Source organism: Colossoma macropomum, unplaced genomic scaffold (assembly GCF_904425465.1).
Source record: "Colossoma macropomum unplaced genomic scaffold, Colossoma_macropomum, whole genome shotgun sequence".
In the NCBI taxonomy this organism is placed as follows: domain Eukaryota; kingdom Metazoa; phylum Chordata; class Actinopteri; order Characiformes; family Serrasalmidae; genus Colossoma; species Colossoma macropomum.
Window position 1 is genome coordinate 21851790 of NW_023494806.1, and position 24792 is coordinate 21876581.

General features: G+C 38.9%; 1 protein-coding gene across 1 annotated transcript in view; it reads left to right on the top strand.

The window, feature by feature from the left end:
- Positions 1–24792, top strand: part of tmem8b (transmembrane protein 8B) — a 70868-nt gene that overhangs the window by 24396 nt on the left and 21680 nt on the right. Inside the window, exons 3-4 of the mRNA XM_036599150.1 lie at positions 22195–22291; positions 24512–24635. Of these exons, the coding sequence (XP_036455043.1) occupies positions 22195–22291; positions 24512–24635 (221 nt within the window). The remainder of the gene's footprint in view (positions 1–22194; positions 22292–24511; positions 24636–24792) is intronic.

Consider the following 24792-nt stretch of genomic DNA (forward strand, 5'->3'; position numbering starts at 1 on the left):
ATGTTGTTTTTGCTGGTAACCAGTTATGCTGTACTGTGCTGTTTTTCTAGCAGGGAATAGAGAGGAAAAAGAGGACAACTGTTCAAATGAAAGAGTCAAACAAATACAGCTCTTGCCCTCAAAGCACAAGTCCACCTGCTGCTGTGTGGGCTAAAATGTTTGGATGGTGCTGACTGAGTTGTAATACATTGTCACAAATAAAATTGTGACACAGACAGACACTGACACTGACTAATTAGCTAGCCAACATCAGGTCAGCATAGCCAACATTACCTTTGCTGTGCCCAGTCCAGCAAGGGTAACAGGTAACACTGAAGCTAGCTAACAGCTAACACAGAAGCTAACTGTAACATTTTTTAGATTGGGTCCCTCTGAGCCCAAATCCCACTATATTAGTTTCTGACAGGCTACTATCCCTACAGTATAAGCTAGATGACAATTCATAAGCAATTACACAGCTACCCCTGCTAAAATGACCAGTTTTGGTACATAAACCAACAAATGTCATAAGAGGACCGCTTGGAAAAAATAAAATGTAACTTACAGTAACTTACCTAAACGTTAGCCGTCAACTAAGCTGTTAGTTTTCTAAATACATGCATATAAGGTTCACTGCATGCACGTCAAATAGGATCCACATCATGAGTACGCCATGAACCCCTGCTGGATGATCCATTCTCCTGCTGGGCACAGTGGAGCTCAGCGCCCTTCAGAACCCTGTATGCCTCTCCTTGATTAACCTCTGCTTGCTGACATTTCAGGGTTGAGTTTCATGCCCAGCAACAGTGTTATTCATGCAGAACCATTCAGAGAAGCTTTGTTAGGCTGGGACCACATATGGTGCAGGGGTAGTGCAGGCACAGTGCATGGCAGCAGAGGAAATGCCCAACTGTGTGTGTCCCTCACCCCCTGCCGTGAGTCCTCCTGGAAGTGTCCCCCCAACTCTGTAATTAATGGAAAATTACATCCATTAGAAGTCAGGCAGCTTTGGTCCAGGAGAAAAGGCAATTACCTGACTCTAATGAGACTTTTTTGGATGGACATAAAGAAGGGCAGCTAGATAAAAAGAATGGCAAGTTCTTTTCTAGGCCCACGCTGAGTGATGGCCTCGAACACACAAAAATATGAAGTTTCTGTTCAAGTCCTCTTTCGATTAAATCAATGCACCAATTACGCTATCGGCCAATATTTCCAGCACCGCACAAGTGGCATTACTGGCTCATTTGATGAAACATCTCAATTTTAGAACTGATATAATGCGGCTGATAGCAGCTCTGGTGAGATAATGATTTTAGATATTATGTGCCTTGAGGCACAGCTTGGTAATTTTCCCAAGCCGTGGTGTGTCTGCCGACAGTGCCTGCCAAGCCAATATGCTCTCTCCGACACAATTTAGTGTCACATATTTTATTCAGGCTTAGATATAATGAATAGGACTGCATATCTTCGCAACAGCAGGGGCTGCTGGCATTGTTTTCACTATAGACATGGACAAAAGGTTCAAATTTACCAGCTGAACTAAATTTAACTGTAAAAACTGAGCCGTCCAATGCTGGTGCCCACGGCTTATTGTCTTATGCAGCAATATCTTGCCGGCGATTTCTTGTCAGGTGCAGGGACACAACGTAGGAGGCAAGGCGATGAAAATGAATGTAATTGGGAGGCCAGGAAATTCAGTGCAAGGCATTTCTTCATCCAAGTTTAGTCAACAGGAAACAAAATGAGGCATTTTATTTACACTAGCTGTGAGAAGTTTGGGGACATCTTGATTTTTTAAATGTTTACAGTAACTTAACATTTCATAGAAAGTTGTTTAGCTCTTGCCATTTGTCCTTGCAATAACTGCAAAACTGAAGAAACAAATGACAAAAGTTCTGCCTTTGGGAATAAAACCAAACAACACATTTAATACTCTTGTTGTGATGTCAGTACTCATCAGCACTCAAATCCAGGTGTTCAGTCTGTGCTTTTAAAGGAATAGTTCAGTGAAAAATCAAATGTACATGATTTGCCACAGATGCAGTTGATCAGCCAACACATGTTTGGAGTTCAAATTTTGCTTCATTGGTTTAGTGCTGGAGCTGCTAAGCTAACATTGCTAACAAAGACTAGAAATCAGTTGTCGACTACCAAACTTATTTCTGTAAATACATCCCCAAAACTTCTCTCAATCTGCTCAGACCATCTTAGGTCTTAATTAATTGTACAAAAAGTCGAAGTGGTTAAGAACACAGTATGACTCATTATGAACTATAAAAATGATAAAAACTTTTCAGAGTAGCTAAAAGAAGGGGCAGCCTTTTAGGATAACTGGAATCACTTCCTTCCTCTGCATCATTCTGTGCAAGACAACCAAAGACAGGGCTGAGGGAATCTACACCAAATACAGTTACAGTAGGGTAATGTAGGTAGAGAAGTTAAGCAAGTATACTCAGAAAATCAATGCAATGTCCAATAATGAATTCAAGGACCACATTTTCTGCACAAATGAGCCTCAGCTGTATATGTGTGAAGCTTAATATACACATGAAGTAATGTTAGTTGCATTCTGGACCAACCACTGACTCCCTGGACCCAGTAAGTGAGTGAGCAAAAACAAAAACACGGAGTAAAGTAAATAAAAAGTGCTTACTTTGGACTCTGAGTAAAAATTTACTTACAGCTGAGCAAATATATGTAGGTTTTGGTATGTATGTTTTGTGACTGCTGACTTCCCATGTTTGTTAGCACTGATAGCCTAGCATCTCCAATTCTAAGCTAAAGAAGCAAAATTTGAACACTAAACATGTCTTGACAGATCAACTGTGTTGGGATAAGTGCAAAATCATGTAAATTAGATTTTCTTTAACAGTAGTATAGGAAAATCATCATTTAGGCAAAGCCTGCTACTCATTCCAAAAAAGACACTTGATGAACATGAAGCTGAATGTTGTAAAATAAGTATTATTAAACAACTGTTCAATGCCAACAAAACATTTGCAGGTAATTTCTTACTTGAAAAGTAGGAGTGAAAATGAAACATTCTTCAGAAACTTTTCACAGGCTATGTAAATTCTTCCTCAGGCACCTGCATGAGCTCCTTTTAGGCTTGCTCTGGCTTTCAGCAACTTTTTGGAACAAAGAGAAAAAATAGGTTGTGGTAAACAGCACAGGTGTGAGTTTTCTTGATCTTTTGCTGCTTTAAAGCTCCATCCCCCTTCCTACACTCTCAGAAAAAAGGTATGAAACTGTCACTGGGGCAGTACCCCTCTCGTCACTGGGGTGGTACCCCTCTCGTCACTGGGGTGGTACCCTAAAGGGTACATCTCAGCTTGAGCTAATCTGAAGGCCACATGAAGTTTGGAGGTCTGTAGCGATTGACTCTGTAGAAAATTGCCGACCTCTGCGCACTATGCACCTCAGCATCCGCTGACCCCGCTCTGTCATTTTACGTGGCTGAGTTGCTGTTGTTCCCAATCACTTCCACTTTGTTATAATACCGCTGAGAGTTGACAGTGGAATATTTAGTAGCGAGGAAATTTCAAGACTGGACTTGGCATCCTATCACGGTACCATGCTGGAACTCAATGAAATGAACTGAACCTTTTTTAGCCAACTGTGTCTGAACACATAAGAATTAGACCTCCACATTTAACCTATCCGTGCAGTGAAACACCACATACACACTAGTGAACACACACACACACACACACACACACACACTAGGGGGCAGTGAGCACACTTGCTCAGAGCAGTGGGCAGCCCTATGCACGGCACCCGGGGAGCAGTTGGGGGCTTAGGTGCCTTGCTCAAGGGCACTTCAGTCACGTGCTGTCAACCGAGGGGATCGAACCGGCGACCTTCAGGTCACAAGGCTGGTTCCCTAACCTCCAGCCCACGACTGCCCCCTGCTTCACTGATCTCCTGAGAGTGACCCATTCTTTCACAAATGTGTGTAGAAGCAGTCTGCATGCCTAGGTGCTTGGTTTTATACACCTGTGGCCATGGAAGTGATTGGAACACCTGAATTCAATGATTTGGATGGGTGAGTGAATACTTTTGCTAATATAGTGTATTATGTTGGTGATTAATGGAGTAAACAAAGTTTTTTTTTTATGGTTAAAAAATGAAAATGATCTTAACTGTCAGGCTTGATCAATGGAGTTGAGGCGAACGTAGGATAAAAAGGAAAAATTGTCCAGGGGTCTCTATCACAAAGCAGGATTTATGGTGTAGCCGGCTGATTTTAAGCTTAGTTTTATCTAAGACTAGAATTTCTCTCACAAAGGTGATTCACTTTTTACTAGGATGCATCACCATAGCAACTTAAATTGTATGCCTAACCTGCTCCAGAGCAGGATAAGTTTCAGATTATAAACAACTCAGAGTGCTTCTGACCAATCAGGGATTAATAAAGGTGGACCCCTCTGGTGACCTCTGGTTTGTAGTGTCAACCATGCAAAGAATGTAGCAGAGGAAGCACATCATACCACATAGATGTTAACAATATAAAGCAATTATTACTCTAATTAGCACTGATGCAGTGGCAGTGGAGACAGTGCTGCTTTTTACCGTTATAAAAAGCATTATAAAACATTTTACTTTACAGTATTTTAAGTAGATTTTTCTTCCATCTTTGAATAAAATAACGTCACACTTTCATGAGGATTAATCACAGCTTGAAGATCTAAACCTGGATTAACAGAGAAAGCTGTTAACCGTCTTCATAAAACGACTCAACTGCTGTTCTCTTTGTTAGGTTTTGTGAAGCTGAAATTTGGTCAGGAACTCTGTCTCTGTTGAACGTGCTTTGTGAGACAGTCCACTGCTCTGGTGCAGGTTAAATCCAGCGATTTAGATTATAACACCTCTTCACTGGTCAGCTTCTGACCAACAGGGAGTCTTCTGATGGTCACAGACACCTCTTTCACATCACTATTTTTTTCTTCGTGACATTAATTATGTGAAAAATATCACTCTTACTGAAGGAACCATACATATTCAAAATATAAAGCAACTGTTATTCCTATAAGCACTAACACAGTGGCAGTGGTGACAAAGTTGCTTTTAACATTAAAAATATTTTACTTTTTACATATTACATACATACTAATCAGAGCTTGAGTATGTAAACCTGTGTTAGCAGAGAAAGTTGTTAAACATTGTCTTAAAACAAGTTAATTGTGATTGGATGTTAAGTTTTATGAAGCTGAAACTTAGGCAGTGTCTAAGCTGAGTGTGCTTTGTGAAATAAGCCTCAGCTAGTAGCACAAAAACAAAAGTCAGTCCAGAAACAGTCAGGCTGGCAGGTAGTTAAATGCAGTTTAGGTAAACTGAGCAAACTATTGTTAAAAGAAAAGCAAACAAGAAACAAACAAACAAACATAACAAAAGCAGTGAAGGTACTCAATCAGCAACATGAGTGACATGTCTGCAACAAAAGCAAAGCCTCATAAAGAGGGAGACAAAAATTGGGTCTTATATACAACTAGAAATGCAGACTAAATCAGTAGCAGGTGAGAGTCCTCAGCAATCAGGAGAGGGGGACCGGGGGCACGTTCAATATTAAAACATTGTGCACTGTTTTGCTATGATTTCCAGGTTGAACAACATGTTTCATCAAAATGGTGTGAAATGGTGTGCAATGGGTTTTCAGGTATATTTTCTCTCATTTGATGGGTGTGTTATCCAATCAAGCCATGCATATAAACCCCTCTGTATTAAAAAGACTCACTCAATGCACACAATGGATTCTATTAAAGTCCTTTACAAACACAGCTGCAGCTTGGCGTTCACAACAACTGAATACGTTAGAAGACAGCCTTTTTTAGTATTTTAATGTAAATATTTTTTTAATAGAATACGCTAGAAGGATGCCAAAAATGACCTTCTCAGCTGCCATAGTTTCAACGCTTGCATGATACAACAGAGTGTTCAATGCGCCACCATTTCCATTTAAATAAACATTTTGCCATGTCTGTCGGGGCTGAAGACAGCCCAGGTTTTCCTGGTGATGGAAGGGGAAGGTGAGAATTTTAGCAAAGGATTCTGAGAGTTGAAGTGTCCAGAGCTCAAGGCAGAAGGAGCTTTTGGTCTTGCTGGGCGAGATGTAATCTCTTAACAAGAATTTATGTCTGGGGACAACTTTTTAAAGATTTGGTGCTGGATTGCGACAAAATCTGATGCAAACAAGTTTACATTTCCTTTTTTTCATTTCTTTCATTTGTAATCTATATCCAGAGCACAATCAATAACACAAGCACAACAAGCTAGCAAGCAATACACGATTATTAGCCAAAGGAAAGTTTTCTTCCCATGCAAGAGGTTATGTTTATTTATTTATTTATTTACTATTTATTGGAGGGGTGTTTCAGCCATGTTCATTTATGTTACATCCATAGGCTGATAAAAGGCTTGTTGTTGGTCTGACAGTGTTGACAAGAGCACCATCGGCCCTTGCTTTGTGCTCTGCCTTCGTCATCATCATCATCATCATCATCATCATCGCTTTCATTTATATAGCGCCTTTCCCATGCTCAAGGACGCTTTACAATCAAAGAACATCAACACATTAAACACCAACACATTAAACAAAAAGACAATACAGGTAAACATTCAAGTATAAATGGAACAACGAACACAGTGAAAACAAGTAAGTCTTTAACAGAGATTTAAATGAATATAGAGAGGTTGCATCCCAAATAGACTGGGGGAGAGTATTCCATAATTTGGGAGCTACTACATTAAATGTTCGACCACCCATAGAAGTCAATTTAAACCTTGGAACATAAAGAAGGCCTAGATTTTGTGATCTCAAAGTACGGGATGGGACATATAGATGAAGAAGCTCTGCCAAGTATTGAGGAGCCAGACCATGCAAAGCTTTATATGTTATAAGGAGAACCTTGTACTGAACACAGAATGTAATGGGCAACCAGTGAAGACTCTGAAGGACAGGGGTGATGTGGTCATTCTTTTTTGAAAAGGTGACGATCCTAGCAGCGGCATTTTGAACCTAGTGAGGGTTTTCACAGGGAGGCGAGAAAAAAGAACATTGCAGTAGTCTAGCCGTTTCTACATCGGCTTGGCTGTGAAATGGTCGGAGGTGAGAAATATTGCAAAGATGGAAAAATGCTGTCTTAACAACGGACTTGATGTGGATGTCAAAAGAGAGTGTAGGGTCAAAAATAACTCAGAGGTTGCGGACGTGGGGAGAAGGTGTTACTAGAATCCCATCAATATGGATGCCAAGGAGAGGTGTTGGATTGGTGTTGGATTGGTTTTGAAATTTCATGATCAGTTTGTTTCCACCTTAATAAGTGCCTCGTAAGTTCCCACTCATCACATTTAGCCCAAAATGTCTTATGGTTGTCCCTAGACGTTCTCGTTACAAGACTACATCTTGAGTGAGTCACCTTGTAAAGCCTGAAATAATCATTTAAAATTATTTCAGGCTTTACAAAAATCAGAGGTGTCCAGCCAAGAATTTTACATATTTTATATATTAACGTCACATGCACAGGCTCAAAAATAAGGTCTGGCTCAATGTGTAGGTCTCAAAGGCAAAATCTACATATATATATATACAAATGAATATACTGAGGCTGATATGATGATAATAGTAGGCAATTCATGTATGATTCTGAAATTGTTCTTCAAGTTTTGACTGAGTTCTCTTTGGACACTCTTTCATATGTGTCAGTTACACATATCCACCAAAGAGGTCTCCGAATCCCCAAATCGTACATAGTATAGCTTTAAAATATGCCAACAAATAATTTCCTATTCCAATTAAAATTTAATCAGTAAGATTTTTGCTTGACTAATCAAGTTTAATCAATGAATCATGACAGCCCTAGTTAATCAGAAGTTAAGTCTATCTAGTAACAATGTCACCTATGTCTTCCTGTATTAGACACTCTTGACACGTTCTATTACTGCCCTGTTGTGGTTCCAAAACAGAATTAGATTTGTAGGTAAAAATAAAATAATTCTCCTTTGCCGTAAAATAAAGTTTTGTTGACCATTCTAACACGGTTTTAACAATAAATAGTCTTGAACGCTGGAGTTAATGTAGCCTACAACTGCTGATTCGCCAACCTTTAACTCTGAAACACAGACAGCAGTCTCACCTAGCTAGTAGCCAACAAAAAGGCAAAGAGAAAAATTTAAGACAGACATCGATGATTTGAGATGGACTTATTTGCATTTATAAGCACTCAACTGGTTTCCTGATACGTTTAATCTGCAATGAGTAACTGTCAAACACTAAAAAGTCACATAGCTAAAGTCAGCTTCTCATTCACCAGCTTCTAATTCAAGTTGTCCTGTTCCATGTTAAATGGTGCAGTGGTTGCATTCTTGTGCCTCAGGCACCATTTAAGGTGGAACGAGAAAATTCAAACAAGAAGCTGGCGAATGAGAAGCTGACTTCAGCTTTGTAAAAAGTTGAAAGTTAAGAGGCATTTTACAAGAAACTGTTCCACTTTTGTGGAAAAGTTTCCTGCTGGAGATGCGAGAAAAGTGGCTATAACTAAGCCACAGCTTAAAGCAAAGCAAAGTAAGACTGCGTTTTGTTTATATATTATAGCATTTTAGCCTATGCTAGTACATTAGCACATACTGAGACAGATTTACAGACAAGATGGTAAAATGGATATAAAGTGTTGTGGCTCCCAAGGTGGTTTGATTTCTGTTGAAATGACAAAATGGTTCTTCTTAACGTTTGGGTTGTGACCCCTGGTCTAGCTTAATGAACCTGAAAAGTGTCTCATGAGACACAAACTTCTGGCCACAGAGTGCACAAGAGTGGCCACAACATTACACTTTCCTGCAAACAAGCTACTGGACATGGCCAGGTCACGCAATGTCACAGTGTCCTTAGTTCTGCAGTTTTGCTCTCAGGCACATCAAGAGGTTTACCTCAGTATGGACTGCTTCTCATAGCCTCTCATCACCCGCTGAGTGTGCTACAGCAAGACCCATTATGCTAATTACGCAACGATTATTTATTGCCTGACATCAAGTGAGTGAAGCAATCTGCAAAGCTTGTGTGATCTACAGCGTTATATCACCATCAAGTAAAAAAATCAATTGAAGATCAGAGAATCGTGCTAACTTTTTGTCCATTCAGTTTGATACAGAAAGTTTAAAAGTCCTAATAAATATTATACTTTGATTAAAGTTAAAGCTAATGTTTTCTTTGTAGTATAATGTGATACAGCAGTCTGTATACTTTTGCTTTGTATTTAAAAATCCCTTAAATTAAATAAGAGTTTGAAGTGCTATGTAAGCATTGTTTTTTAAAATCCTCCCAAGTATGCATTATTCATATATAAAAGTCTGGCTGTAAAAGAAGCTTCATTAAAATTCATGGGAGTGATGAACACAGAACCATGAACACATTTCAACATGACTCTCTATTCAGTTAAAAGCAGTTTAGTCCACTCATTCAAGTTGATGTTATAGGGAGTGTTGTTACTGCAGACAGTCCCTAGCAAAATGTTTAGAGTGGAGAAAACTACGCTTTTTTCCATGACTTGCACAACGGGGAGAAATTCCTATACAAAAGGTGTTGTACTTCCATGCATCATGCAGAGAAAAAGAAAAAAAACACAACACTTTTTCACGTTTTGTATCATTTATTCACCTTGTGGGCTTTAAGGGATAAATGGAGGTTGGAAAATTGTTTAATTAATTGAACAAAATTTTAATTAATTAATTAAGGTTTCTAATTAATTATTAATGATTTTACTCCTGAAAACCATTGACTTTGTGTGTGTTTAAAAATGAAAAGCAGTCAAGGTTAATTTTTACCACAGCATTTTCTGACCTTTCCTTCTCCTTTAAAGGCTGTTTTCTCATTATTGTGCCTTTAGGACTGATATATGCAAATACCTCCACTCTGATTGGCTGCCCTGTGTCTTGCCTCCTTAAAAAAGCAGACTCGGCTGAATCAGTTCATAATTTTAGTGTGAAAGGGTGGAGCTAAACTGCTGTAAGCTGAAAGGATGGTTATATGTAAACATATTTGTATTTGTGACATCACAAAAACAAATTTAAAACGCATTGTTTTTTGTCCATCAGTTTCCATATTTAAACCATATGGGTGGGGAGGTGAATGAAGTGCTTCAGAACATCAATGTCATTTACTACATTGAAATGACATATTTCAAAGTAGCAGGGAAAATTTCAAGTTTTCCATGTCGTGGGCCCTTTAACATCCGTTTTGAAAAATCCATTATGAAACTCAAACAAAGATCGCAGTATGCCACTATAGTAATTGTAGTGTGCAATGTCTTGACCCGATCCTGACCCACCAGAACAAATCTCCAAGACAAGTTCAGTTGTTGAACCATGTTGTCTCATTGACTTTGTTGAGTCAAGAGGTCAACCTTGTTTCTGTGTTGATTTTCCTCCATCAAATAAAATTGCACAGAGCTTGTTTAACCTCCCTGTGACTTTGTGGACTAGTGGAAATGTAAACAGAGTGTTTAGCCAAGTGGCCTGGCCTCCTTTCTGTGCTAATAGAAATATGATGGGGCTAGCACGCACACATAAATATACACATAAACACACGCCGTCCCCTTAGCTACTGAGTTTGTCCTCAAACAGACACTTGCGCTTGAAACACTGCCAAGAGGGGCGAGATGGGCTAATGAGCTGTAGCAAAGGCCAGAGAATGGGACTCATGCATGTGTGCGTGACAGAGAGTGAGACCGCCCTGTGTGAAGGTGAGTCAACGTGCATGTGGGGTGGGGGCAGAAACGTTCCCCCCAGGGCGCTCTGAGTGGCTCTCGTAGACAGTTTGAGGTCGAGCCTGATTCAGCCCTGCCATCCAGTCTTAGGTGATTGCCGCAGGACCAGAGAGGCCCATGCTCTCACAGTAATTATGTCCTTCAAGGTGAAGAGCAATGAGAGCATGATTTCAACGGTGAGCTTGCGCAAGGACGTTTTCGATAAAAGAGCTGCAGATGGCCAGACTTGAGAAAGAAAAACAACTAATACTAATACTATGATATTATACATATCCAGCTTATAAATTATTAAAGGGCTTATACCAAAAAAATTCTTTCATTTTATTTTTTTACCTGAAGTCTATGGAAAGAGTCGACCATTTCCCAACTTCAGAATTGTTCACAGTGGTGATAATAGGAACCAAACATTTGATGCATTTAATGCCTCACAGAAAGTTATTACATGGAATGGTTAGAAATGCTCAGTGTCATGCCTGAGACATTGCTTTATGGTCACGTTAAGACATGATTTTGGCCTAAATGTATGTATGTTTAAAAATCCTCTTATGGCAGAGAGGTGCTTGCAGTTGCACTCCCTCAGTCAATGAGAGCACATGTATTTTTACACTTTATATATTTTATATATATATATATATATATATATATATATATATATATATATATATATATATATATATATATATTATTCTTATTATTCTTATTTTTTTAACGCTTATTTTTTTCTTTTCGAATTAATTTAGGGTCACACTTTATTTGGATGGTCCCCTATAGATGCTCTACAGCTACTTAAATCATTAACAAACTTTCTGGTGATCCTCAGTAATTATCAACAACATTATGGTTTGGGTTAGGAGTAGATGTAGGTTTTGCCTTGAGGTTAAGGTTAGGGTTAGGTTTAGGGTTAGGGATAGATTTAATAAACTCCTTCACACTGAACTTCAAGTTCAGTTGAATTTAATGGGTATTTAGTTAAAAGTAATTTAAAGGCAGACTGAGCATTTACAAAGCATCTATAGTGAACCATCTAACTTACATTCAACTTCAAGTTCAGTGGCATTTAATGACTATTCAGTTGAATGTTACTTAAATATAGAGTGGACATTTACAAAGAATCTACAGTGGAACATCTAAATAAAGTGTTACCAATTTTAGTAATAAGACATAGCGTAATGTTAAAAAATAAAAACTATGAGTCTTATAAAAAATATATGACGGTTCCAACATACAGCGGTCCCTGTCAGTTCTGACTTTTGGAGCTAGCAGTTATGGGCTAATAGAGCATAACAGATGATGGTACATAGGCAAGGAGCTTTAGAAACCACTGGAGTGTCCGTGTGTCTCATACATAAAGAAAACACTTTCTCTGATGGGCTCTTTGTCCTTAAAAATTAGAAATTAAACAGGTTTTGTTGCTGTGCCTTTAAGACTGGTATATTTAAATGACCTCTGTTCTGATTGGCTGCTGTTTATACACTACATCAGTCTTTTATTTAAAAAGAAGAGTGAGGAAAATTCAGTTTTTCATGATATGGACCCTTTAAAATAATGTAATTTAAATTATTAACAAGTTGGATCATTTGATGCCAGACCTGATTGAATGTGTTGGTCTCAATGGGTACAATTATGAAGGGAAGGTCACCACAGCATTCTCTCACGAGTCGTGATGGACTACGCTCACTTTCTTCATTAATTCTGTCTAATCCAGTCATTCTCAACATGCTCAACTGAAATGTTCTCAAATAGAAGGGCATGGAAATGGACACAGTTTAGATTTAGCACTAACTTCTCATTTAATTAAATCCTTTTAGAAGTGATGTGATCTCATCAACTTCAGCACAAAATGTGACCAGGAAACTCTCAGCACAGTTTGCCCTCAGGATAATAGGATGCATTTTTCCATTTTTTCCTTGAACTTTTTAAGCATTTCATTTTAAGTAATGAAAATCACCTTTGCTGGAAAGGTGCAAAAATGTCTGGTGGAGCTTATAATTAACAAATGTTTGAACCAAAATTGAAATAGTAGAGTGTACCATGAATATCCCTTCAATCCCAAGCCAAAAAAAAAAGCCATGTACAGTATTGTGCAAAAGTTAGAGGCTACCCTTCATTCATTTACTTTCCAGTCAAAATAGCCATTAAGCTCAGAACAAGATCTGAAGTTCACAAAATGATTAAAAGACACAGAGAAAATGGGACTCCTAATAAGCATACAAGACCTGTCACCATCAGACAAACAGCACTTAAAGCTTTCGTCTTTGAGAGAGAGGAGAAAATCAAGCTCCACTTTTGCTTCAATCTGAAAAAATCCACAGGTGTTTCCGTTCATCCTTCCACTGTGAGAAGACAACTCAACACTATGAGTCTGAAAGCATGTGTCGTTGCCAAGGAGCCATTGCTGAGAAAATGAAAAAAAATCAAAAAAGAAGAAAATTTGTAAATCAAACAAAGGAGATGCTGGTGTTCTTAGAACAATGGACTGTCCACCTGAGAGTCCAGACTTCAGCATCATTAAATGTGTTTGGGACCATTTGGACTGTGAGAAGCAGAAAATGCAACAAACTTCTAAAACTGTGCTTAGAAGGTGTGAAAAAATATCAGATTTCTTTTGCAGATTTCTTTGAAAAATTGAAAGCAAGTCTCTTAAAAAGAATGGAAGCTGTAATAAAGAAGAGTGCACACTCTAAATAATGAAAAGAAATGATGAAGCATCCCGCTACTGGCTTATTCGGCCATGGACGTGTGGGCCATGCAGAGAGGCGATGCACATAGCACCACAGGAGCGCTGAACTTACCGTAAGAAAGACTGTAAATGAGTTGTTGTTGTAGACATTACTAGTGCAGCTATGTTACATGTGCTGCTCTGTGCTGGGTTGTGGGGTAGTTCTGTGTATCTACCAAGAACATGGGGTGTATGGTTAGAAGTGACCTGCCTGAATATCTCGCTGTGCTGAGTGGTGGTTCTCCACTGTCTCTGTGTTCAATAAAAAAGCGTTTGCTTAAAATGCTATGTTTCCCACATCATCTCATTCACTGATATCACATTGCTGTCAGAAGTGGGATGCGTCCTCAGGGGTGTAGAGAATGGTGCATCTATGAACTCAAAGGCAAAACAGTGACTGCTCCCTGCCAAGGACTGCGTGGAAGAGGCAGCCTGGCTGGAGGATAGCAAAAGAGATGACGGCTGGCTGCATGGGGTGGTGTGTTGGCCTGGTGGCATTTACTATGACCCTCCCGTGACGTTCAAGCAGGCATTGGCAGCATGGTTAGTCAAGGCAGAGCGTCGGAGCTCCAGTGTTCCATTTTCCAGCTCCATGGACTCTGCTCGGACTTTGTCAGCCGTCAGGACGGCTCTTCTGAAAATAGCGGACTATGTAGCGTCTCGTTACTGGCTCATTCACCCATGAACGCGCAGGAGGCATGGCAATGGAGAGCAGCGACGCACATAGCACCACGGGAGCGCTGCACTGACTGTAAGAGAGACTTTAAACTGTCGTGTGTGGTCTGTGTGTCCACCATGAATGCTCAGAAGTGATCTGCTATTTAGCCCAGACTGCTTTTTGAATGAGGTACAGTAGAGGGCATCCAATCTGAACAGAGCTTATTTACATATAACAGTCTTAAAGGCACATTAACAAAAACAGCTGCACAGTAACAAAAATAGCCTATTTAATTCTAAGGGATGAAAAGAGTTTTGGAGGTTGGGAAATGTATTTGTACATAAAACTACACAAATGTCATTGGGGGAAAAAAATTAAATACAAGAAAAATGTAGTATATTGGCCCATAAAACTGTTAGTAAATCACAAGTCTAGCTCTCCAAGCAGGCTAAATTAAATATTTAGGGGAAGCACACTTATAAAGGGCCCACATCATGGAAAACCAAATTTTCTCACTTTTTTAAAATAAATATTTTGATATGGCCGTTTTGGCATCACTGAGCACCAGGTCACCACTGCTGCTGTGTTCAGTAAAAGAGCATTTGTAAAAGAGTTTCCTGTGTCCTCTTCTTCACTGGCACCACAATATTATATTTAGTTGTTGAGGTTTCTGTGTAATTTTCTGTTTAATTATTTTTTTTTTGAATACATTGTACTTAATGTCCATTTTGACTCATATGAATAAAAATATATTTCATATGTCTGCCTTTTATTGATTATTATTTATATACTTTGAAAGGCAAATCAATAATGAGCTCTTAAAGATCTGAATTTTGTTCTAAATGTGTGAATGCTTGCTTAGTGCATCCAACTATAGAGTCAGTATCACACAGAAGGCACAGAATCCACATACTTATACATGTTACTGTGGCCAAATGTGAACATTCAGGCACACCATCTACTTTGGAGGTGGAGTCTAATAAGCAGGACATAACCAAGGTCTTTGAGTGTTTCACAAATGATACATTAGGCATGATAGGGTTAAAACCCTGAACATTTCTAGCTTGAAGTTTTATGTCGGGAGTTCTTTTGCAGTCTATTGTTGTATCTCATAAATGAAATGGTTGAAGCTAAGTTGAACCAGTGCCCAGAACAAAAGCTGTAGATTTCATGGGCTGAAAAGCAAAGTCATCTACATCTGTGCTCTAACGCAGTAAAGCTGGCCAGTGTTAGCGCCGGCCATGTGGGTTGTGCAAAATTAACGTCCGTCATTGGTTCCTCATCAGCTGCTGCCCCCTGATAACCTTGGCTGACGATCAGCGGCTGGTCACAGGAGCTATCTTGGGCATTTAATGGACATGTTTGTGGTTTGAATGTGGTTTCCCCACTTGACGGCCCGACTCGCGCTATCCTGTGGTCACTCTGACGGCGGAACACTTCTGCCGCTTGTTAATTTTGAGAGTGGTTTGAATGACAGCCAAAGCACTGCCCTGAGCTCAGCCCTGCTAGCCATCAGTCATTGTTTGGAAGTGTACTTCCCAGATTGGGGTCTGGTGCGGGGCCAGATGAACACAGGTGCTTGGCACAGTATTGACATTTCATGGATGCAGCCTGCATACCAAGCAACAGTGAACATAGCAAACGCCAATCTGGATAATGGTGATTAATACGAACATAGCTTTATGGATCCTTCTGCTGGAGGTTCTACTGTGTTACAAGAACCATATACTGCCTAAGATATATACGCATCACTGACATCTGCTCTTGTTGTGCATTGTCTTTGATTATTGTTTGTCTCTAGAGCTTCATAGAGAATATATTGTATGTATGTATGTATGTATGTATGTATATATATGTACCAGTCAAAAGTTTGGACACCTGACTGAATCCATGTTTTTCATAATCTTAAGGAAATTTTGGCATAAATGTAGAAAATAGTAAAAAAAAATGTAAAAAGAAAGAAAAATTAAGTATGTCCAAATCTTTAACTGGTTCTGAATATTCAAAGAAATAAATATATGAATAAAATCACTGTAATCCATGGCATTGAGTAGTTTATTCCTGTTAGAAACAGACAATATGATAAAATACACAAAGTTCAAAACATTTCTGCACTTTGTAAGATTTCATAGTTAAAACTGAAAGAAGTAGCATTACTGAGTCAGGATATTTAAAGAAGACACAGGCTAAAATGCTGTGAGTCGACCTGTAAAGCCTGAAATAATTATTTAAAAGTCAGAGGTATCAGGTCAGATTTTGCTGGTTTTTCAGACCACATCATATATCTTTACCTATTTATGTCACATCAGGCTCAAAAAAAAGAAGGCTTCAATGTTTTAAATGCAAAATCAACATTACACATAAAGATATGACGACAATAGTAGATAATTCACTTGCATCCTTTGAAAACATGTACTTCACCAAGTTTTGACTGAGTTCTCTGTGAATACGCTTTCAACAAGCTCAAAATCATCAGATTCATCAGCTCGGGAAAGGGGTCTGAAGCACCCAACACCTCGCAAAATGTTCTTCTGCACATTGGGTGCAATTACACATTTCTACCAGAGAGGTCTACTAATCTTCAAAACTTACGCAGTGTAGCTTTTTAATATTCTCAATAAACAATCCACCTTCTGCCAAGAAATTAGTTTAGAACAGGCGGTCCATGGTTGTTGCTGTCCATGGTTGCTGCCACACTACTATGGACCACTGATAAGGACAAGAACTTTCAGTCACTCATTGTTTTGTTTTCATTTTTGAGGTGAAAACATCTAGTATCTTTTTCTTACCACCGCAACAGCAATGCTAATTTCTGCTAGCATGTTTATGTGTTATGTCAGCATCCAGCAAACAGTACCTCAGTCATTTACTCAGTCTGGGTTTAATATTACTTAGGGTAGGTCTACCAAAAAAGACACTTGAATCTTGTAAGACATTCAAGTAACACTCATTACTCTCTGCACTGCAGTTTTACATCAAAATTCTGTAAATACTTATCTCAGATGCTAAGACTAGTACCAGCTCATAAAGAAAATATGTTTAAACAAAATCGAGTTTTTGCGCAAGGTATGTTAAGTATTGTTTTGGCTCATTTACTTCATTTACAAGCTTATGCTTAGCCCCATCTCAGCACACTCAGTGGTCCAACAATAATGATAATGCATATTTTATGCATTAAACCAGCACTATGTAGGATTTGGGGATTTGGAGATCTCTCTGGACGAAATATGTAATCACTCACTATGTGTGGAGGAACAGCGTTGGCTGTGCTTCGGACCCCTACAAGTGGATAAATCAGACTTGAAAGAGTATTCAAAGAGAACTCAGTCAAAACGTGTTGAGGGACGTGTCTTTTGAGGATGTAAGTAAATGATCTACTATAACGTTGATATTTGCATTGGAGACCTAAACATCGAGCTGGACCTTCTTTGAGCCTGTGCATGTGACGTTAATATGTCAGTATAATAAAGAAATAAAGTATGAGATGGTCTGAAAAAATCCGTCCCTTTACCTCTGACTTTTAAATGATTATTTCAGCCTTTACAGAGTGACACAAAGTGGTAAATAGAATGAATGAAACAGCACAGAAGTAAGCCTGATTATCAAAAGAACAACATGGCTGAATGTTTTGAACTGTTGGGATGTATTCTGTGTGATGTAAGCCAGTGCTCGACGATTGTAAAGCTCGATTTGGAACAGAACCTGTCAGACAGTAGGATATGTATGAAAGCCCTAAGCCACTAAGAGCCTTGAAGATCAGTGGAATAATTCAGTTCTGAGAGGTCTATTGTAAATGAAACAGATAGCGAGTGCGGTCTAAAGCAGGTGTAATACGCTCTGTATTATTTCTGCTGTGTGTCAGTAACCTGGCTGCTGCATTTTCAATAAGCTGCAGTCTGTTGTGATTTTAGGTGATCCCACAAAGAACGCATTACAGTGATCTAAGTGAAAAAGACAAAAGGGTGCCTCAACTAGTTTTTCAACATGTGGGAGCTAAAGCCTCAAGCTATGTTTCTTAGGTGAAATAACAGGAGTTCTATACCTTTAAAAGTTGAGTTTATTACTGATATTTTTCTATACTATTGAAATATAAATACATAATCACATGATTAAATGCATAGCAAGTTATGAACTGAATAACATTTGCATTCTGTATCAGCAGTTTTAAGTCTGTGCTTCTCTGCTTGATTCAGTGAATTATAAGTGAGGAACACTTATGAAGTTGCTGCATGTTTTTGTTCTAAGCAGCTCCTAAAGGTTGAGAATCAAGAATAAAACATGATGTGTAACTCCAGGCTTGAACTCTAGGCTGTGAAACTGAAGCTAATTTTTCAGATTTTTCTCAATGCCACTGGGCAAATGCAGCTTCTTTGGGGTCAGTCGTGTCTTGTTGTGCTTTAATGAGGCAGCAGCAACAACACAGGTCACTCAATTATTAAACTGCATTACCCAGAGAGCTTAGCGGCCCACAGCATCTGGCTAACAGCTCTGATTAACCAAAAAAGACATGACACTTTCTGTTCGCTCTTTCTCTCTCTTTGTCCCCTGCCCCCCAGCAACCCCCCCCACACACACACACACACATACACACACTTTTATCTCTCCCTAACTCTCTCTCATCCTCTCTTTCTCTCACTATCTCTCTCGTTCTTTCTTTCTCTCTCTCTATCTCTGGTTCTCTCTGTCTAGCTCTCTCTCTTTTTCTGTCTATCTCAATCTCTCTGTCTCTCTTTCTCTCTCTGTTCGTCCATCTTCATCTCTCTTTCTCTCTCTCTCTCGATCATTTTGGTTCACTTCAGTTATTAGCAAGACTGTGTCAAGTACAGCACTGTCAAAGCATTACAACAATGCAACAATGAAAATAATATGAATTACAGAAAATAATAACAATATTAATGACTATAATTTTAATCATCACATTATTATTATCATCAGTATCATCACTATTAAAAAAACTAATGGTATATTTGTAATTTTTTTACATGCATATGTGTAGTGTTAGGGGTCAGGAGGGTGGGGGTATGATGGTTGTTACTCACTGTCTCCCAGGCCTTTCTTTGACATGTAGTTTCATCTTCAGCAGCAAGCGGAGCTGTGTGCCCCTCCCCAAGAATAATTCCTAATTTTCTGACTTGTGTTAGTTTTTTCTAAATTTGTTATCTTTGAATGTGTTTCTGAAAATGTCACATTTCAGTTTGAATTTCTCACAGTAAAGAAGTGCATCTCTGTCTTGACTTCACCTGCCACACAGTGACCCCACAGTCTCTCTGTTCTGGGACAGCCAGGACTTTTTATACCTGCCCTTTTATTTGGTCAGGCTGTGGTCACTGAGCCTGTACTTGGTCAGGATTTGTCTCTGCTTTATATCTAAGAGAGTCAGGATATTGACTCTCTCAGTTCTCTGTTTTTAGGGTCCGATAGCAGTCCAGTTAACTCTGAACTTTAATTGGGAAAATGACTGTTCTTACTGCGTTTGATGATGTGATTAATGCTCAGCTGAGGCTGGAAAGCAGTGCTGGAACGAGGCTGCTGATTATCAGGAGCTGTTAGAGGGTCAATAAGCCTTAGAACCATCTGACTGAATTAACTCTTCAGGGTTCGGTTCTTGGCTCTGTAGGGTCTTAAAATGCAGCATTTCTCTTTAAATGCATCCGGAAATTTAGAGATGTTTTTTGAATGTTTATTGACAAAAGAAATCATGCTTATTCTGCCCTGCATGCATTAGTTGGTGTTTTCCTTTGGATTTTTGTGATCATTCTGCAGAATTCTGCTTCCATGGATGCCTGTCCCATTTAGTGTAGCCAACGTAGTAGACTCTCTCTCTCTATCTATCTCTCTTCATCTATCACTCTCTCTTTCTCTCTGTCAGTCTTTCACAGTGTCTTTCCCTCTCTGTCTCTTTCTCTACCTCTTTATCTCTCTCTGTGTCTATCGCTATTGCTTTGTTTCTTCTATATCTCTGTATCTCTCTCTCTCTCTATCTCTCTGTGTCTCTGTCTACATCTATATCTCTGTATCTGTATCTCTTTCTCTCACTTTCTCTGTCTCTCTGTCTATTTCTGTCTATCTGTCTATTTCTATCTATCTCTGTCTATCTCATTGTGTCTCTGTCTACATTTATATCTCTGTCTCTCTCTTCTCTCTCTCTCTTTCTACATCTATATCTCTGTATCTGTATCTCTCTCTTTCTCTGTTTCTCTCTCTGTCTATCTATTTCTGTCTGTCTCTCTGTGACTATGTTTATGTTTATATTTCTGTATTTCTCTCTCATTCTCTCTGTCTATTTCTCTATCTGTCTATTTGTCTATATGTCTATCTCTCTGTGTGTCTCTCTCTCTCTCCATCTATATATCTGTATCTCTCTCTTTCTCTCTCTCTCTTTCTCTCTCTGTATGTCTCTCTGTGTCTCTCTGTCTACATCTTTATCTCTGTATCTCTCTCTCTTTTTCTGTCTCTCTCTCTCCTCCCCCCCTCTCCGTCTGGCTGGACTGGCTAATTTGCTCCGTGTCCTGGATTCTCTTCTGTGTGAGCTCTTTCTATTATTCATGTGCTGTGAGGGAGATACGGGGGTGAACAGCTTTATTTTCAGATTGCTGCAGACATTCAGAGGGCAGTGCTGAAACATGCAGCTGCAGTAACCCCCCACTTGCCCCCACAGCTTCAAGCTGCCTTTAATTACTGTGCAAAAATAACATACAAGAGCAAATCAGTTAGCTTTTGTCAAAAGATATCAGAAGGCCTTCTCCCTTTTACTCCTCAAACCTGTCTCTGATGCACTCCAGTAAGGCTGTTGTCTCTCAAGGATGTCATTTTAATTCAATTCAAAGTTATTGACATTGTGCTTTATATAACAGATGTTGTTCCAATGATTATATCCCAGACACCTAATGAACAAGGCAAAGAAAACTCCCATGAGGAAAAAACACTGAGAGGAACCATAACTCATTAGGGGAACCTATCCTTATCCAATCAACACCAGAAGCAGTGCTACAAAAGTAGTAGATGTGTAAAAGTGAGAGTGAACAGATAAAGAAATCCATGCGATTCCAAAGACTAAGGCTAGAAGTCTGTCAAAGACTGTCAGACTACATGTCTTGAAGTGGGACCCCAAACATCTTCTCATATGTGCTCTATATGCCTTGCAGAACTTTTGGCAACCTTCAGGGAGCCTCTTAAGATCCTGCTTTTCTGTGAACATTTTTACTCATATACTTACAAGATCATGACTTGCACTGGATAATATTGTGATTCTTTCCTTCTCATTGTATTCTGTTGAATTGTGCTTGGTTATCTGCACTTACTGTGCCTTGTGGCTGTTTTTCTTGCACAAGAGGTTCATCTCTTAACTCTGAAAACTGTCTAGAAAAGGAAAAACAGTGTAGCATCAAAGTTCGCTCATCATCCGCTTCTTAAAAGTAAAGATGCCAGAAAGGGATCTTTCTGGAACCAGTTTTGTTTCCCTAAAGAATCTTTCAATAGAAAATTCTTTAAAGAACCATTTTCTTCTAAGAAGTTCTAGGAAGAGGCTCTAAATTGATGAAGAACTTTTATATTATATGAAGCTTCTTTAAACCTTTAAAAGGTTCTTTCCAATCACAGATCTCTTTTTCAAACATTTGTACAGAACCAAAAGTGGTTCTTCTATGGCATCATTTAAAAACTCTTTATGGCACCTTTTGTAAGATAATGTAAATGTAAGTGTGTCTAGATCTAAATAGATAGATAATCTTAGAAGTTGTGTAAGATGTTTACAGATGGTTAGATATAAGAACATTGAAGAAAATGGAGCCTAAAGGGGTCTTTGAAGCAATAGCACAAAAGAACCACTTTTGGTTCCCTAAAGAACCTGTCAATGGATAGTTCTATAAAGAATCCTTTTGGTAAATGAAATGTGTGACTATGAAGAAACTTTGTAAAGTTTAATATAATGTAAAGATTCCATTTATTTAAAAATTGTATGTCCAAGCCAAGAACCATTAAGGAACATTCATTTTTAAGGTAAAATAAAGAGCTAGTTTTAAAAGTTTACACTAGCTGCTCTATAACAGTGCTGTTGTCTTGTATGTTGTTTTTTCTGATAGTCTTCAGCAAAAGGGGAGAACATGACTGTCTTTGGCTGCCTGAACCATGGAATGCCGCTGGCACTTCGGGACAACTCCTCCGTCAAATGCGAATCTGGTAAGAGAAGCTTAGGATTCAGCCCACCAGAGCTGTTTTAAATCCTGCATGGTTAGCGGCTATAGCTCCCCATTGTCCTCCTCATGGGGAAGAAAAAAAGCACAAAGATGACTCAGTATTGTAACGCTTGGTAAAGCGCCAGTAAGGCCTGCTAACTGTTTTCAAAGGCCCACATTGCAGCATTCAATAAGACCAATTTAAAGTGATGAGATTACATGAAAGGGGTAGGGAACACATGGGGGCTTTTTAGGGGGAATGGAGACACTTTAGGTGTGCTCAGTGGACCACCTTTGGTGGGGAGAAAATGTAGAATCCCAGCTGGCCTTTTTCACAACAACGGCAGTAAGTGAGATAAGACAGACTACAGACTTGTGAAAGAGAATGCCCATGGAGACAAAAGGAAGGGTTATTCTCAAGCATTAAATACTATGTTTGGAACTTCTACAGAGGGTGGGAAGTGTTGAATGGTGGATAAATGAGTTGCCTGTAAAACTTAAAATTGAGTAATGATGAACTGGGGTTTTATAGTTAGAGATATAATACTAAACTGCAATTCTGTGAAAAAGTCAGAAATTACCCTTTTATCTAATTTCCAGTCAAAATGGCCAATAATTGCATGTTGATAAATAATTTTTGGAGTCCCATTTTCTCTATAGCTTTTAATCATTTTTTGCAAGTTCGGATCATGGCTTCAATGTATTGCTGAAATATAGGAAAAACCAATGTGTGAAATGTGCCCTGGCATATAGGGGGTCCCATGTTGGCTGGCTACTCCAGCATTGGCTGGCTGCTAACTTCTGCACCATAGCAATGCTGATGCTAACTTCAACGGGAACACAATGTTTGATTTAACAATTCTTCTACAAGAAATGCTCTTTTCTAGTTTGGTGATGCAATCTTCCACACATTAATTGAGATCTTACACATCTCCTCTTTCACCTTGGATTTGAGAAATTAGTAAAAATTCACTCTTTCCAGGGAACTCTTGGGAAATTGGGCAGATTTCCAGATTTAAAAATATGCTATGGCATATTGTAAAGTTTTTCAGAGGTATCCCATGCATAGTTACAGTTACTAGGCTATGAAGGACCAACTGAGGGAACCAATTTGCAACAGCATCACCCTGAGGTAGATCAGTTCTGCATCCCTAGTTAGTTATAAACACTGAAGACAGAAGCTCGCTGTTTTGTGAGTGTAGCAGCTGAAAAATTACATTTCACTGAATTTGTATTTGTGCACCTATTTTTCAGCATTACATCATAATAAGTTTATTTTCAGGGACCCCCCAGAATTTTGATTTTGAGACATTTATTTGGTCCAAGTGGTTAAATAGGGGGCCCCAGACCCTCTAGGACGCCCTGTATTTTGCACCTTGATAGAGACCATATGTCTGTAGCAGGAGAAAGAACTCTAAGAACTGGACAGTTTCTACATCTGATCTCCTCAGCAACATTTCCTGAAAAATGAAAGAACTTGTACTTAATGGCTATTTTGCCTGGAAATGAAATAAATGAAGAGTCTCTGACTTTTGCACAGTATTGTATTTTGGACCAGGATTTAGAACTAATTATGTATATGATAATCTGTAATCTTCTGCTTTCCTATTTGTGCTTTCACTCTTAAAAATGAAGATACTAGCAAGGCTTCTTTACAGTGATGCCGTAGAAGAACCAACTATGTTCTTGAAAGAACTTTGGTGTTTTTTTAAGAATCATTTCCCTTTTGAAATGGTGAGAAATGTTATTTTGGTATTGTGATGGCCAGTAGATGAGATATTTGGGTGGTGGGGAGTGGGGACTGGTGTTTCCATCACCTGTCCCGAGATAAAATACCATGTATTTACTTGCTCTGTCACATTCTTGCCTTTTGTACAGCCACATAATTCAGACCTTATTCAAATTTGAATGCTAGTTAGAAATAATTCAACCATGTATTTCCAATCACATGTCCCATGTAAGTGAACATAATAAGACATAATTCAAATTGAATCGCAAAAGGTGTATTTGTGTTTACAATGTACAAAGGCTGCCAAATTTGAAATGAAAAACTACATCTGTTTGACAATTCATTTCCGGTGGCTTAACAGGTCTGATTCTGCCATTTTGAAAAGGTAATAGCAATCCCTCAGGTTGTGATTGCACTTTCATTACCCTGAAACGTTAAACTGGCAAAGTTAAAATGGTAGCAGTAGCCAAATGAAATATGTCTCTATTCTTCCAGAAGCTGTTTCAGGCTTTCTTCTATCCGTGAACACCACTTCGAACATTACCAAGCTGCGGATTCCATACCCGCAGACTGGAACCTGGTACCTCAGCCTCCGATCTCTATGCTCCACAGAGCACGGGTGAGTTTAACAGGTCAAAGATAAACCCAAACCCAGTCATATGCACAAATTTCAGTCCAGTCCAATTACACATTTTGTTAATTTTGTAGGTGAGAATAAGTTAATACATCCTCTATAGGGAACAAACTTAAATATGGCCTTTTTCTTCAAAATTTAG